We start from the raw sequence: 15767 nt of genomic DNA, 5'->3' as shown, positions 1-15767 counted from the left end.
TGGGGACGGGCTTGGAAAACCGGGGGGTTCACCTGGAGAAGGGAAGGATCCAGGAGAGCTCAGAGCCCCTTCCAGTGCCTACAGGGGCTCCAGGAGAGCTGGAGAGGGACTGGGGACAGGACAAGGGGGAATTTATTCCCACTGCCAGAGGGCAGGGCTAGATGGGATATTGGGAAGAAATTGTTCCCTGTGAGGGTGGGGAGGCCCTGGCACAGGTTGCCCAGAGAAGCTGTGGCTGCCCCTGGATCGTTGGAAGTGTCCAAGGCCAGGTTGGACAGGGCTTGGAGCAACCTGTTCTAGTGGAAGGTGTCCGTTCCCATGGCAGGATGTGGAATGGGATGAATGTGAAGCTCCCTCCCAACCCAGATCAGTCTGTGATTCTGTGATTTTTTTTTTTATTATTATCATGTAATTTATTGTTAGTATTCTATGGGCACATGGTGACAGCAGCCGTTTGCAGCTCAGACATCCCTCTGGGCTGGATTCCCTGCAGGATTCCCTGTCACACACAGGGCCTTGCTCTTTGGCAGTGTGGCTGAGAGCAGTGTGTGTCTGATCACACCTTTCTCTGTCTCTGAGCTCCAGGCTCTTCCCCAGGCCCCTTCAAGTGAGGGGGATTCATAGGGCAGACAGGAAAGTTAAAACCAGCAATGGGGAACAACCGATCCCAGGGCTGCACTTACCCTGTGGGGATGAGGGCAGTTAAATGAGCCAGGATGTGCATTTTAGTCCCTCCATGCCCGGGCAGTGGGGACAAGGAGCACAGTGTGTCTCTGCTGCTCCTGCAGGTGAGGACACGGCGTTAATCCCTCAGCGCTGTGCAGGGGTGGGAAGAGAGCCCACGAGACTTGTATCCCAGTGCTGGATCCCAGCTATTCACACCCCTGGGCTGTTTGCTGTGTCAGCCCCACACATGTCACCTTGACCCCCAGTCCCTGGTGCTCCTTTGGGTGGGGTTGGTGCTGCTGGGCCCAGGGCAGGCCCAGCTCTGCCCCCCCAGCCCCCTTTCCCCTCTGGGTGGTGGCTCTGGTTTGTCTTTGCAGATGGCAGAACGGAAGCTCCTCGTTCTCTTTGGCAGCCAGACGGGGACGGCCCAAGACATGGCGGAGAGGATCGGGAGAGAGGCCACGCGCCGGCACCTGCAGTGCAGGGTGGAGGCCCTGGACAGCTGTGACCTGGTGAGATGGGACACACAGGGGACTCTGGGCACTGCTGCTCCTGCTCCATCCCCACCAGCCCCATTTCTGCCACTTGGGCATCCTCCACCCTTGCTGTGATCTGCTGTGTGTCACCAGGGCCTGGCTCTGTGCCCTCCCTGGGGGCAGCTTGTGCTTAACTCAGCTCCCTTAACTCAGGTGGGTAAAGGGAGCAAGGACTCCTGGGATGGAGTCACAGACACTCAGCCTTTCCCTGCCAGGTGAGGGGCTGGTGCTGCAGGGAGTGGGTGGGCAGCAGATGCTGCTGCAGGGCCTATGGAGGAGTTTGTGCCACACAGGGCTGTGGGTTTTATTCCAAGCGTGGTCAGTCTGGGAGCTCATTGTGGTGTGGGCAGCCATGTGGGGACAGTCAGGACACGTATTTCATAGAATGACACAAGGGTTTGGGTTGGGAGGAACCTTAAAGATCATCCAATTCCACCCCCTGCCATGGGCAGGGACACCTTCCACTAGCCCAGGTTGCTCCAAGCCCCATCCAACCTGGCCTTGGACACTTCCAGCGATCCAGGGACAGCCACAGCTTCTCTGGGCAACCTGTGCCAGGGCCTCCCCACCCTCACAGCCAACAATTCCTTCCCAATATCCCATCTAACCCTGCCCTCTGCCAGTGGGAAGCCATTCCCCCTTGTTCTGTCCCTCCATCCCTTGTCCCAGGTCCCTCTCCAGCTCTCCTGGAGCCCCTTTATGCGCTGGAAGGGGCTCTCAGGTCTCCCTGGAGCCTTCTCTTCTCCAGGTGAACACCCTCAGCTCTCCTAGAGCAGTTTGTAGGCTGCTGACCTGGACATGCTTCTCCATGTCTGTGCCCACAGGCCAACCTCATCCATGAGCCACTGGTGGTGTTTGTGTGTGCAACCACCGGCCAGGGAGACCCACCCGATAACATGAAGGTAGGACATATTCCTGTCCATCTTGCTTTTATGTTCCTGATCCAGGGAATTCTCTCTAGAAGCAGCTTGAGCAGTGATTGTTTTTGGAGGGGGGGAGCACCAGTCACCTCTCATGGGACATGAGCAGGGAGCTGGTGAGGGGGCTTTCAGAGGCCACCTCTGCAGGATTGCTCCCCCCTGTGTTGGGGTTCAGGATGGGCCCGATGGGGGCAGAGCAGGGATCTGGGGGCTGGCAGGCAGGGCAGGCTGCCTGGGCAGCAGCAGGACTCCCCGGCCGTGTCCTCCGTAGATGTTCTGGCGGTTTCTGTTCCGGAAGAACCTGCCGCCCGGGTCCCTGTGCCAGCTGGACTACGCCGTGCTGGGCCTTGGCGACTCATCCTACCCCAAGTAAGCAGTTCTGCAGCTCCTGGATGGCTGCTCCGAGCAGCTCTGGCTGCGGGAGGGACCAGAGTGGCTGGAGAATGGAGGGGGTGGGGGGAGACAGAGCCTGTCTCTGGATGAAATGAAATGAAATTCCCACCAGCCTTAAAAATCCTTGCTCTACCAGCCTGTGTCCCTCCCAAATCTCAGGAATTAGGCTTCTGCCCATTTCTCCCCCCCCAGCCTCTCCAAGCAGGTCGTTTGCTGCAGTGGGTCTGACATCAGGTGTCAGTCATTTGTTGCAGCCATTCAGTTTTCCATCTGAACTGCAGGGAAGCAACTTTGTGCCACAGTACAGGCTGTGCCACTTGCCAGTGGGCCAAGGCAACAGGAGACATCAAACACAAATGGCAGCCAGCCCTGTTGGTACCAGTTCTATCCCAAAAGATTGTTCCCATGTGCCTGAAAGAGCTATGGTGGGAGGGGTAGGCGTGCCAGAGCTCCATGGGGCAGTGAAGGGCTGGAGTGAAGGAAGTGTTCTGAGTCCCTGAAGGGAAACAGGACCTCCATAAGTCCCTTCTGGGAGCTAGGCACAGCCCTTGAGGCCCAGCAAGTGGCAAGCAACTGCTCCTGTGAGCTGCCCTAGGTTGGGGCACAGACTGGGCAGGGCACAGGCCAGGTTCTGTTGCTGCCTCTGTGCTGCTCCTGTGGCCCTGGCAGCAGGTGCTGGCTTCTGTGGGCACTGCCTGCTGTGCTGCTGGAGCAGCCCTGCCTTCACAGCTGTGTTATTTTCTGCTTAGGTTTAATTTTGTTGCAAAGAAGCTGCACAAACGGGTGCTACAGCTTGGGGGCAACCCGCTGCTGCCAGTGGCCTTGGGAGATGACCAGCACGATCTGGGGTAAGAGCCATGGGGAGGTGTGGCAGGGGGAGCCCTGGGGTGCACTACAGCTCTGTCCTTGGGCTGCTGGCAGGGCTCTGTGTGCTTTACACACAGCCCTGCTGTGCCTGGGGAACAGCAGTGTGCTGCTCCCACCACGGGGCTGCTCCAGCAGCTCTGTGAACGTGCTGATCTCTGCTCATAACGCTTCTGTGCCAGGACCTGGGTCACCTGCTTTTCCAGGGTGTCCCACGACCCCCAGGATGTGCCAGCATCTCCTGGCTCAGCTCCAGTCCTGTTCAGAGCGGGGAATGGCTGTGTCACACAGCCACGTGCCTGCAGCAGCCTGACCTGTGCTCACCTGGCATGGGGCAGAGGCTCTGTGTGGGTCATGGAATTGGTGATGGCCACGGTGGTGCTCAGGGGGCTTGTGCTTCTGTTCAGGTGTCAGTGGTTGGGCCCCATAGAGCAAGTGAGTGCTTAGAGTGTCTGAGACATGTTTCCTCCCAGACCTGAAGCTGTAAGGGAACAGCCTGGGGTGACTGTGCAGTGCAAGGGGAGCAGGGCTGCCCCAGCATTGGGCAGGTGCAGGGGTAGCAGGGCTTGGGCCCTAAGGGGTGATGTTGTTCTGCTGCAGCCTGAATTTCCCTCTTGCAGGCCGGATGCAGTGGTTGATCCATGGCTTGTGGCCTTATGGGACAAGATCCTCGCTTTGTATCCTCTCCCTCCTGGCCTTGAGATCATCAGCCCAGACACACGGTGGGTGCAGAGGGTGGGCAGGGTGGGCCCCAGCAGGGACTGGCTGCTGTGCAATGCCACACTTCCTTGGCTGTTCTCCAGAGTGGAGATGTGCTCTGCTTTGACCAGGAACCCTTCCCACACAGCTACTGGTGTCCCAAGTGTTCCTTGTTCTTTGGCCACTGGTGGCCCACTTCTCTCTGGATGGTGTGTCCCTTTGTCCCCTGCGGGTGTGTGTCAGCTGCCCCAGCCAGGTTGTGCCCATCTTGCCATCCTGATGTGCCTCTGCCCCTGGCAGAGTGTGTGTGCCCAGCCAGCCTCCCTCTGCCTGTTCTGGAGACTTTGGAATCTCCTGGCAGTCTGCATTGCATTCCCTTACAAAGCCAGCTCTGGGGAACAGGGATGATGGGTGGTGGATGCAGTGGGAAACTCCAGGCCTCGCCTTGGAGCAGCAGAGGAGCTGTGGCGTGGAGTAACCACTGCATTGCTCTCCTCTCCACAGCCTGCCCCCAAAATACACCCTGCACTACCTGCCTGAGGACTCCCCACCCCCCGAGGGTGCCCTTCTCCAGCCGACAGCGCTCAGGGCTGTTCCCTCCGAGCTCCGTCCCTTCGCTGCCCCTGTGGTGTCCAACCAGCGGGTCACGGCACAGTCCCACTTCCAGGACGTCCGGCTCATCGAGTTCGACATCACGGGCTCGGCGATCACGTGAGCATTTCCCTCACTCCCCCAGGCTTTGTCCTGTGGGACCAGGTCTCCTATAGCCTGCCCTCCTCTACCACTCCCTGTCTCCACTAATATGTGATGTTGCAGCCCTGAGGACGTGGTCCCTGCTGCGTGGTCCCCCTCCATGACAAAGTCAGGGGTGTGTGGCAGTGGGGGTCCTGCCCATGGACCAGTTCTCCTTGCCTGTCAATAAGAGAGCACGCTGGTGACACTGGGAATTAGCCTCCCCTGATGTGGTTGCTGGTTGGGGTGGACATGCCATGGCTGTGGCTTTGCCCCATGGCTATGCCCCATGGCTCTTCCCTGTGGCTCTGCCCCGGGGCTGTGCTCAGCAGCTCCTGCTGCATCCACAGGTTCAGTGCAGGGGACGTGGTGATGATCCAGCCCCAGAACTGCCCCGAGGACGTGCAGCAGTTTTGCCAGCTCCTGCGCCTGGACCCAGACAGACACTTTGTGCTGAAGCCCACAGAGCCTGGTAGGTCCTGCCCACTGCTCCTTTCCCTTCCTGCTGGGACAGGGCAGCCCCTGAGCACTGGCCCAGCCTGCAGCTCTGCTCTTCCTTTGCTGTAGACCTGGTTCATGGAGTTGGGAGTGTCAGATGGATACAGGACACCTGCCTGTCTGGCAGTATGGGGACTGTCCTTCTCTCCCAGTGCTGTGATCGTGTGCATCCTGCACAGGGTCAGGGTGACTGTGGGAGGAATTCCACCTGGGCCTTGTGCCTTGGCAGCGCCTTGCACAGGGTGGGGAGGATCCTGCAGCCTCCTCAGCCCCAGACCCAGGTCGGGAAACCTGTGCTTCCTTGTAAGGGGAGTGCAGGTCTCCCCACTCTAACCCCACGGACCTCCTGCAGGTGCTTCTGCAGCCACAAATGAGCTCCAAAACCAGAGAAACCCCTTGGAGGCCCCTCAGCCCTTGGTGGCTCTGCAGTCTCAACAGAATTGGGACAGTTTTCTCTCCTGTCTCCTGAGCACCTACTCCCCTCCCACCTTTCCTGTGCCTGTCCGTGCTGGAATTTTTGCCTGGCAGGCAAGCCCAAGAAAAATTCAGGCTGCTCCTCACACCCTTGGGACGTACAAAGGAAACAAGGACAGGCTGACACATGACACTACTGGTTATTTCCACTGCATTGTGTGCAGAATGGGTGGGAGCCATATGGATAAGGCATTATCCCAAAGCACTTCCCAAAAGCAAGGGACAGCTGAACACCACTGACTTCCTCTGTTGCCAAACCTGTGGGCTTGAAAAGCAAACTGGGGAGAGCAGGAGGGAGTGAGGCCCCACAGTGGGAGCAGTGGGAGCTGAAGTTGGCTCCACTGGGGCATTGGTGCAGTGTGTGGGTGCCCACAGGCAGCAGGGCTGCCCTGGTGTGGGGACAGGCAGTGCCAGGCATCCGGCCCCGGGGCTGGCCCTGAGCTCTCCCTGCTGCCTTGCCTTGCAGGCACATCCCTCCCTCCCCTCTTGCCACAGCCCTGCACCATCCGGCACCTGGTCACCCACTACCTGGACATCTCCTGCGTGCCACGGCGCTCCTTCTTCGAGCTCCTCTCCTACTTCTCCACCAATGAGCTGGAGCAGGAGAAGCTGCAGGAGTTCAGCTCTGCTCAGGGCCAGGAGGAGCTGTACAGCTACTGCAACCGGCCCCGCAGGACCATGCTGGAGGTGAGGCTGGGCAGCAGGGCACACCTGCTCCATGGGGGCTGTGCCAGGCCAGAAAGCACCCAGGCAGATGATCAGCCATAATTTCTTGGCTGGGGAATTTAATCTACTTCACCCTCTTTATGAAGTGTCTGTGAATTTCCACTGGCAGTTAAGACCAGCTGTAGATCCTTCTCGCTCTGAGGTGGGCTCTCTGCTGCAGCCTGGGAGGCAGAGGGCAATGAACACAGTTGGGTGGTTGGTGCTCAGAGGTGCCCGGTGTGGTGCCTCTGGTTGAGGGCAGCGTGGCACAGCCATGTGGGACAGCCTCTGGCACACTGAGAACAGGCAGGCTGCCTTCTAGGGGGATACAGGTTGTCTTCTGGGATGCAGCAGGCCTCACCCCTCTTGGCTTTTCAGGCCCTGTGGGATTTCCCTCACACCACATGTGCCATTCCAGCCGATTACCTGCTGGATCTCATCCCTCGCATCAGACCCCGTGCCTTCTCCATCGCCTCCTCCCTGCTGGTAAGAGCTCAGGCCTTTAGGCCTCGTGTCAGGCTCTAAGCTGGGGGTATGGCAGGGCCTGGGCTGGCTGTGCATGCCTTGAGTGTCCAAGCACTACTCCCAGGCCCCTGAACACCCACAGCCCACCCAAACCCCTGCTCTGTAGTGAGTCTGCAGCAGCCTGACCTGCTGGTGCCAACCTCAGGGCTGTGCCAGCCTCCAGATTAGGGCGCTTGCTCTCCTGCAGCCCAGTAAGTGCTGTCCCACTGCTCCTCAGAGGTCTGGTGTCCTTGTCACCAGAAGCAGTGGGATGTGGTGCCGTGAAGGCTGGGAGTGTCCCGGGTGGCCCTGGCAAGCAGGAGTGCTGCTCCCTGTGCTGCCGGGAGGTGGCAGTGGGACCTGGCCCCGGTGCTGGCAGACATCAGCCCAATGCACGGCTGGATTTGTCCTCCATGGGGGCCTCTTGGCTTGGACAGTCACTGTCACTGTTGACAACTGTGCAGAGCATTCCTGCAGCAGTGCTGCTCTGGGAAAAACCATTGGAAAGGTTTTGGGCAAGGGCGTGCTCCATTCTAAGTGGCTGTTTTGGGCTAGGATGAGTGTTGCAGGCACCCTGGCAGGAGCTGGGCGCAGGTTTTGTCCCTGGAGGAGGTGCTGGGCCCTTCCTGTGAAACTGTGCTGGGTATCTCCTCATTTCTCGTGGCTCTTGTCTGGACACAGGCTCACCCTGACAGGATCCAGATCCTCATGGCAGTGGTGCAGTACAAGACACGGCTCAGCAAACCTCGCCGTGGGCTCTGCTCTACCTGGCTGGCTTCTCTCAATCCAGAGCAAGGTAATTGCTTGGACTCTGTGTGCTTGTCACAGCACCCAGCAGTGACCCCTTGGGACCTTGGTGGAGCTGTGTGTGTGCTGGCCACGTGCTGGAGCTGCCTGGGTCCTGGCTGGAGCACCACCTCTGTGGGGGCTGGAGCACACTTGCTTGGCAGGATAAGCTGAACTCACAGGTAGCTGTTCTTCCTTGCTGCTCCCATCTTCAGAGCATGGTGTGCTCCTCTAGCGTCCTCTGAGCTCCTGGTTTTCTCCCAGCTGCTTGACCCTCCTGCTCCCGAGTGTGCCCTGCTGTCCCCCTGATGGCTGCTCCTGGTGTCCTGGAGCTGGTAATATTCTGACTGCTGGACACCTCCAGCCCCACAGCCCCAGCTCTGGGAAGGCTGGTCCTTCCTTTGAGCACATCCACCCTGTCCTGCAAAGCCTGTGTGTGCTGCTCATCTGCTCCAACCACAAACCACCTCCAGTGGGTCCCCACGCAAATGTGACAACCTTATGGGGTCTCCCAACTGCAGAGTGGTAAAGAATTCCTCTGTATGGGTCCAGGGCAAGACAGGAGCTTCTCAGAGTACCTCCATGGGGCTCTTCACCCAGATGAGTTAAGTGTGGCCTCCCTTCCATCCAGCCAGGTTGGGATCTCTGCCTGCCTTCCCTGCTGTCCTCCCTGGCACGGGCTGTGTGAGGAGAAGGCTGTCCCACAGCCCGGGTGCTGAGGGGCTCTTGCCTTGCCCTGGGGTTCACTCAGGTTCTTGCAGAGGAGATGCTGAGACAGCTGAAGCACTTTTCACACGCACAGGGTGTGCCCTTGGTGCTTGGGGTGGTGAGCCAGGTGCTGTTCATGTCTTTGGAGCATCCTGGAAGAGCTGGATGCCTGGCTCCCCCTCTGCAGGCTGTGCCAGGGGCAGGGATGGTGGAGTGATGCTATTCAGTCTGTTTGTTTGCAGGTGATGTCCGGGTGCCTCTTTGGGTGAAGAAAGGAGGAATGAAGTTCCCAGCTGACCCTGCCACCCCTGTGATCATGATTGGCCCTGGCACAGGGGTGGCACCTTTCCGAGCAGCGATACAGGAGCGGGTGGCACAGGGACGTAGAGGTGAGGGGTGGTCCTGGGAGGGATTTGGGGTGCCCCTCACTGCAGACAGGTCTGTGTCAGCAGACAGCAAGGAGGGACTGGGGGCTCGTGAGGGTGTGGACGGGTGCAGGGTTTGCTGTGTTTGAGTGGGAGCAAACTGGGCTCAGGGGCAGGTGAGGACCAGAGCCTGTGTGTGCAGCCTGTGCTGCAGGGCAGCTCAGGGTGGGTCAGCGTAGGGTTCTGCAGAGGCTTCCTTGGCTCTCTGAGAGTGAAGATGGGTTACTGAGCTCATCTGCTCCTGCACAAGGAGTTGTGCCTCTGCCCTTGTCCCATTCTCATTCCCCTGACTCAGCCATGAGTCTCAGCAGGAAGCTGAGGCTGGTGGAGGGGAACAGGCAGCCTTGGGGGACAATTTTTGCTCTACCTGCTCCCCACCTCCTGCTTTTCCAGTACACAGGGGCTTCTGGTTGCCGCAGGTCACTTGGCTTCATGCTCACGTGGCTCCTGGCTCTTCCAGGCCTGGGCTGCCAGGGAGGTGCAGCAGAGAGGTGGAAGCCTCTGCTCTCAGCCCCAGGTCCCGTGGGCAGCAGCAGTGCCCAGCACTCACAGGGCATTCGGTCCTCCCAGCACAGCCCCTGTGCTCTGCTCTCTGCAGGGAACTGCCTCTTCTTTGGCTGTCGACAGAAATCCAAGGACTTCTACTGCCAGGCAGAGTGGGAAGAGCTGGTGGCAAAGGGCTTCCTGACACTCTTCACAGCCTTCTCCAGGGACCAGGTTAGTTCCCAGAGGAGGAGGGTGGATACAGAAGTGTCTCAGCCAGCACTGATGAGACTCTGTCAGTGTGTCTGTCCCCTGTAGCTGTTGGCATGGCCTGTGAGGAATCTAGTGGGGTGGCACAGCGTCACCTCACTCCCCCACACACCTCGGTGCTGGCTGGCATTTGCCCCCCAGCTCTGCAGTGCCAGGGCCCTGCCGGGACATGTGTGACTGGAAAGGCTGCTGGTATGGGGCTGGAGAGCACTGGAGCAGATAAGGCATTAGCCAGCTTTGCTTGGCTGGACCACGTGAGTGATAAAAGGCTCACAAGCCTCTCGGAGGGTTACCAGGCAATAATTTTCCTTGGTTAAGTACCACCCTTCTCACTGTGTCCCTCTGAGCAGTGACTGAGCCCAGGGAGCTTGACCTCTGTGCCAGCTCTCCCCAAGTCTCAGCCATCCAGGAGAAAGTTCCCTGTAGGTACAAGCATCCCCACAACTCAGCCCCCCACTTTGCTCCCTGGTTTCCTAGAGAGTGTCTGTGGTGAGAAGCTCTCATTCTCAGGGCTGCAGGGCTTTTTATGCTGCCAGAGAGGCTCCCTGAGCTGGGGTTCTGTTTCACTGCCTTGCCCTGTCCCTTGATGGCACTGAAAGCTCAACCTGGCTTTGGAACAGAGATCTGATAAAAAGGGAATGGGGATTGTACTGTAGCTCAGCTGCACCAGCCCTTTCTCCTGACTGTGTGCATGTGTTGACATGAGTCCAGCATCTTTTATGCACTCACTTGTAAGGCATGAGCTGGATGCTTCTGTGAAGGCTTTCCAAGTCTGTGATGAACAGGAGCAGCACTGCAGAGGGTTCTTGGTTGACCAGTGAAGGGGGGACCTGCTGCTCCCGGAGTCTAGAGAGCTGCCAGAGCCACCTCCTGCCCTCACAGACTCTGGAGGGATGGGACTCCCATGGGAGTCCCTTCCTGCTTCACAGGCCAAAGCACTTTGTCCTGAGAGTCTCCTGCCCCTGAGCCGTGCCGGGAGGTGAGCAGGAGCACAGTCAGGTGGGATGAGCTGCATTGGGCCGTTGTACCTTGGGCTTCAGGAGATACCACAGCCCTTAACTCATCAAAAATTTTGTTGTCAAAGAGCCAGGCAGGGGCTGAGATGCTCCATAGCTGAGCAGGATTTCCCTCTTCTCTCTTAAGGTGCCCTTTGCCTTGACCTCCTGTCACATCATGGTGCAGACTGATCCCAGCCTAACGTGGCTGCCTCTAACTCTGAGCAGGATGCCCCAGGGTTTAGCTGAGACACTGTGACCCCAGTTTGTCACTGGAGTGCTCTGGTTTCTGGGCAGTTGCAGGTCCTTAAATGACCCCCTGAGAGCCCCAGCCTGGCTGGCAGGGCCTCTGGCAGCACTCAGCTCATTACTGTTAATGATGTGAGGCAGAGCTGAGAGCTGAGGTGCTCGTGATGGGCATCACCACTCAGCTGTGGAGCCGTGCCCAGGTCGACCTGGCACTCCAGTGCAATCAGCCAGTGGGGCTGTGGGACCTGCTGCCCACGTGGGGACCAGCTCCTGTGACAGCCAGGGCTGGTGCTGCTCAGGGTTGTTCCCACACACACCTCCAGCCTGCAGCACACAGGGCCCTGAGCCACAACGAGAGCCGTGCTGGCGTTGGGGCTGGGTGTGGGGAGGGGGTGTGGGGAGGGGGCTGTGCCTGTGGCTCAGCTCACTGCTGTGCAGAACCGGGTGTAGTGGGATGCCCAGCACGGGACCTGGCCTTCATCACAGTGTCCCCCTTGTCACAGGAGCCTTCTGGGCCAGCAGTGAGTTCAGGCACGTTAGCAATGGTGTTCTCTTGGGCAGGAGCCAGGGCTGTAGGCAGTTGCTTGGATTCTTGAAGTCTTGAGGATTAACCCTTTGGGAACTCTCCTTAGTTGGGCTGTACTGTGCCAAAAGCCAGTCCCTGAGCACAGTGGAGAGGCAGGGAATGGGACCAAGGCCATCCCTCCAAGCTTTCTGCCCTTCCAAGATGTTTCAGGTCTGCAGCAGCCAGGGGTGTGGGGAAGGGTCCCTATCCTGCAGGAAATTTGGCACAGGGAGGCCACAGAGCCTCCTCTGCCTGTGCTGGGAGAAAAGGGGAGAGGGCAGGAAGGAAATCCTCATGGGGCCTTCCCACCTCATGGTCCTGGCCAGTGGACACCTAAAGAGTTGGGAGGGCTACTTTGTCCTCACTGAAGCTCCTGCTGCTGCACCGATTTCCCTCCAGCCCATCTCAGCGCACTGACATCAGATGTGGGGTTCCCCTTCCCTGTGTGGTCATTGATCCAACTGCTTTCCCAGTGCCCCTGCTCTGGGGGGCTGTGCTGTCCTGAGCTCTTGCAAACAGCCCCTGAGAAGAGTCCTGAGAGCGGGAGCTGTGGCTGCTGCCAGGGCTGGCAGGCTCAGTGCCCTGTTTACCCACAGGAGGAGAAGGTTTATGTTCAGCACCGCATCCAGGAGAACCGGAGGCTGGTGTGGGAGCTGCTGAGCACTGGGAATGCTCATGTCTACCTGGCTGGGTGAGTGAGGGGTCTCTGCGCAGGGACTGGGGGAGTGGGGCTGCGTGTTGCTGCTTCTCCACCTGCTTGGAGACATTCCCTCGGCTCAGCCCCTGGGGTGAGCACACCCCGTACCCCGACAGGTCCCTGCGGGCTGCAGTGGCTGCTGCAGAGGGACAGCTCGTTCCTCCTCTCCCTGTGTCCTGCTCTGTAAACCCTGGGCTCAGAGGGTTGTTTCTCACTTGAAATCAGAGAAAAGGGTTGTGTGGTGCCCATGGCCACTCATGTGGGCAGAAGGCTTTGAAAGCATAATATACCAGGGCTCCAGAGCAGCAGCTTTGGGACCCCCGGCATGTTCTGTCTGGCTCTTCACACGCAAAACTGCCTCCCGGGGCAGGGACAAGACTGGCACCACAGCCAGTCTCCTTTGACAGCACAGTCATTCTCCAGGTGGTTGTCTTGGACTAGCTGGACATCTTGAACTGCTGGCCAAAGGTGGAGTCTGGTCTTTGGAGGCAGAGCATTGGCAGCTCTGCTCTGAGCTCTGTGCCTCTTTTCCTGGGCAGAGCCCTTGACCTGCCTGCCCTCGTGACTCCCTGCACAACAGGGAGGAGAGGGGACTGCTCCCCATTGCCCAGGGTGAGGGTTGTGAAATGCTTTGGGCTCTTGAGCTGGCAAGAGGCTGGTGATGGTGTTTGTGGTGCACCCTGTGACCTGGAAAGGGCTGTGCAAACCTGGGCCTTGCTGTCGACACGAGCAGCAATTGCAGGAGGCTCCTTCCTGCCTGTCCTGTGCAACAGCAGGAACTTACCCGGCACCTCGTGGGGCCAGACTGGCCTTGCTGCATTCCTGGGAGAGGGAGATTCTTGTTTACTGCCCAGGAAGTGGAGGCCAGGTCTCCCGCCACACTGTCTGTCACTGCTGCCTGCACTGCTGCCTGTGCTGCCGGGCCTCACTGCACTGCAGGGCTTCCTGGGCCCTTACCCCAAACTGGGCCCTCCTACCCTTGGATCTGGGCTTCAGGTTTGCTGCACTTGGGACGTGAGTTGTGCCACTATCCACAGACTAAATGCTGAGACTATTGGGCAGCCGTTGGGTCCTTCTTCCATCCCCTTTCCTACTGTTCTTCTTTGATCCTATTCCCTACTTTCTGGTGCTGACAGAGATACCCCGGGGGCTCCCAAAAGAGGATCAATGTCTTGGAAAGAACAGGGCTTGCACAACTGTCCCTATGGCAGGATTTTGGGTGGCCATGAGGATGGTGTTTTGGGTGTCGGGGTTGCTCTGAGGCTGAGGGCCTTGTCCCTAGCACAGGGTGTCCCTCAGCCCCCATCAGGCAGGTGGGATCCTTGTCCTCCCTGTACAAGTGTCCACTTGCAGAGGGCACTGTCCCTCCCCTACTGAACAGCCCACACTATGTGGAAAGACTCCCAGGATCACCCTTCCCTTTCCTGGCCCACAGATTCTGAACTGCCTGTGGGGTGCCAGACAGGAAGGTGCAGGTGGGCAAGCCCGAAAATGGCCTTTTCCCCCCTAAAAACAGTATTCAGAGTTTCAGCCAGACTAAGATAAAGTGAGTCCTGAGCTGAGTGTCCCTGAGCAGTGTCCCTGGGGCATGTCTGCCTTCAGCCAGGCCAGCTCTGGGGAGCCAGGGCTGTATCTGCTACAGAATTGTTCCCAGCTTGCCTTGCCCAGGGGCAAAAAGGTTGAAAATGTCTCTCTTTTTCTGAAAAAAAATAGCTATTTGACATGTTTTCCATCACAAAGCCCAGCTCCATTATCTTGTACTTGCATATTACTGCCTGACTCAGAAACAATAGACTCTTCCAAAAAAAGAAGACCTCCTTTCTGAGTATTTTGGGATGTTAATCAGCTTCAAACAGCAAGTCAGAATTCTGCCTTGTTCTTGGGAAACAGCAAGGACGTTGCCAGATGCTCGTGCCAATTGGAGCAGCCTGGGAAATTTTTTATTAGATGTTTTTTTTTGTTGCACAGGCAGTTCATCAAATGAAACTCTATCCAGGAAAAAAAGTCTGAATTTCTGATATCCCCTAAGAAATAATTGTGCTTGAAAGCATTGAATTCTATTTGGGTATTTTTTGCGCAGGGGCTCGTGTCTTCTCCTCTATTTCTCTTATTTTGAGGTTTGAACTGGCTTCAGTTCCAAATGTCACCATCAAACCAATCATCTTGGATTTCCTGAGAGCTGGCAGCAGCAGGACGGGAGCGGCTGCTCCTTCCCAGCAGTGTCTTACCCAGCTCAGGATCAGACATGTTTGACTTTGAGTGATTCCTGGGATGAAAGGACAGTTTCCTGCCCTCCTGCCAATAAATTCCAACTCTATGCATATTCCTTGTGTCCCTCTAATGAGGATGCTGGCAAATGGAGCCATGTGGGGCTGCAGTTCAGGCTGCCGAGCTGTGATGCTCCTTCCCCGAGGTCTGGGTACTGCAAATGCTTGCACTGGGAAGCCCTGTGGATAATGGGGCTGCTCTCGAGGGAGGGGTAGGATGACAAGCCTGTCGTTTATCCCGTGCCAGGCAGCCCATGTGGCAGGGTGAGACAGATTCTCACTGCCCTGCTGCCCCCTGATCCCAGAGCACTGGGGTGCTGCCCCTGGTTTTCCTTTCTCACTGCATTGTGCCCTTGCTCTGTCCCCAGGAATGCCAAGCAGATGCCGGTGGCGGTGGCCGAGGCCCTGCAGTCAGTGCTGCAGCTGGAGGGTGGCCTGTCGCCCTCAGAAGCAGAGGAGCATTTAGCAGCCCTGGAACGGTCCCAGCGCTTCCAGTCTGAAACCTGGTCCTAAGCCTGGCTCCCTGCCTCCCCCTTCCCCACAAACTGTCTGAATAAAGGAGCCAGCACAGTGATCTGCCTCTGGCATCTTCCTTGGGCTGGGGTTACCCCAGCCTGGGCAGAGGCCTGTCTGAGGGGGTGGATTTACCCAACCAGCCCTTCCCTGATGGCAGCAGGGTGGGAGGTGGGTGGGAGGGGGCTGTCTCCTGGGGGCTGTGTCTGGCTCCCCATGCCCAATCTCCGCTGGAGCAGAGGTCAGGGGTCTCTGGGGGGATGCTGCTGGCTGATCTGCTGTCCCAGGGGCTCCAGCCCCGTTGGTCTCCATGAAGGGTGGGCAGCACTGCTGGGCATTGCTGGAGCCAGCAATGGCAGTGGCCACTGTTTGAGGTAGGGCCCAGAGGAAGTGAACTGTTGCATGGAAGTCTCTCCACCCTGGCATTAGTCAGCAGCGTTTGCTGCAGGAGGAGGCTGCCTGGACAGACCTGTTCCCCCTGTCTCCAGTGGCCAAGGCCAGCAGGGACAGGCAGAGGAGGAAGCCTCGATCCCTCTGTCTCTGCCACCAGTTCATCATCCTGAGCCTGCTTAATGCTGAGGTCTGAGCTCTGTGTGCCAGCTCCTGCTGAGTTATTGCCTTCCCTGCTCTGCTGCATCTGTCCTCCACCCCATCCTGGGAGCTGCTTCCAGCCCTTTCCCTACAGCCTTGGGGTTGTGCACCCTCCTGGCCCTGCCAATGTCCCAGTGGGACCAGTGCCACCACCTTCCTTCCCCAGTTCAGCAAACTGGGTGCCACCATGTAAATAGCAATTAGGACCCAGAGCATGAATCAGCCAG

General features: G+C 58.2%; 1 protein-coding gene across 2 annotated transcripts; it reads left to right on the top strand.

Moving 5' to 3' along the window:
• Positions 1–282: 282 nt before the first annotated feature.
• Positions 283–15010, top strand: NDOR1 (NADPH dependent diflavin oxidoreductase 1). Of its 2 annotated transcripts, none has more exons than XM_018074399.1 (15): positions 283–788; positions 1044–1178; positions 2027–2104; positions 2394–2491; positions 3265–3363; positions 4000–4101; positions 4583–4789; positions 5161–5282; positions 6249–6469; positions 6866–6973; positions 7673–7787; positions 8728–8874; positions 9509–9627; positions 12069–12163; positions 14805–15010. In XM_018074399.1, exons 1-15 carry the CDS (start codon positions 717–719, stop codon positions 14947–14949), a joined length of 1863 nt encoding a protein of 620 aa, XP_017929888.1. In that variant the 5' UTR covers positions 283–716; the 3' UTR covers positions 14950–15010. The 2 variants fall into 2 exon arrangements, with proteins under 2 accessions (XP_017929888.1, XP_017929890.1); XM_018074401.2 differs by lacking the exon at positions 14805–15010 and adding an exon at positions 14250–14527 and having other exon boundaries at positions 285–788.
• Positions 15011–15767: the final 757 nt, after the last annotated feature.

Source organism: Manacus vitellinus, unplaced genomic scaffold (genome assembly GCF_001715985.3).
Source record: "Manacus vitellinus isolate BGI_N305 unplaced genomic scaffold, ASM171598v3 scaffold_27_pilon, whole genome shotgun sequence".
NCBI lineage: Eukaryota > Metazoa > Chordata > Aves > Passeriformes > Pipridae > Manacus > Manacus vitellinus.
This window is presented reverse-complemented; position numbering and strand designations above follow the sequence as displayed.

Bases quoted from the DNA above. Each gene is read 5' to 3' on its own strand.
- NDOR1 (XM_018074399.1), top strand. From the start codon at position 717: ATGTGCATTTTAGTCCCTCCATGCCCGGGCAGTGGGGACAAGGAGCAC. The intron at 6,974-7,672 runs GTAAGAGCTCAG...GTCTGGACACAG, and splicing joins CCATCGCCTCCTCCCTGCTG to GCTCACCCTGACAGGATCCA. The intron at 7,788-8,727 runs GTAATTGCTTGG...GTTTGTTTGCAG, and splicing joins TTCTCTCAATCCAGAGCAAG to GTGATGTCCGGGTGCCTCTT.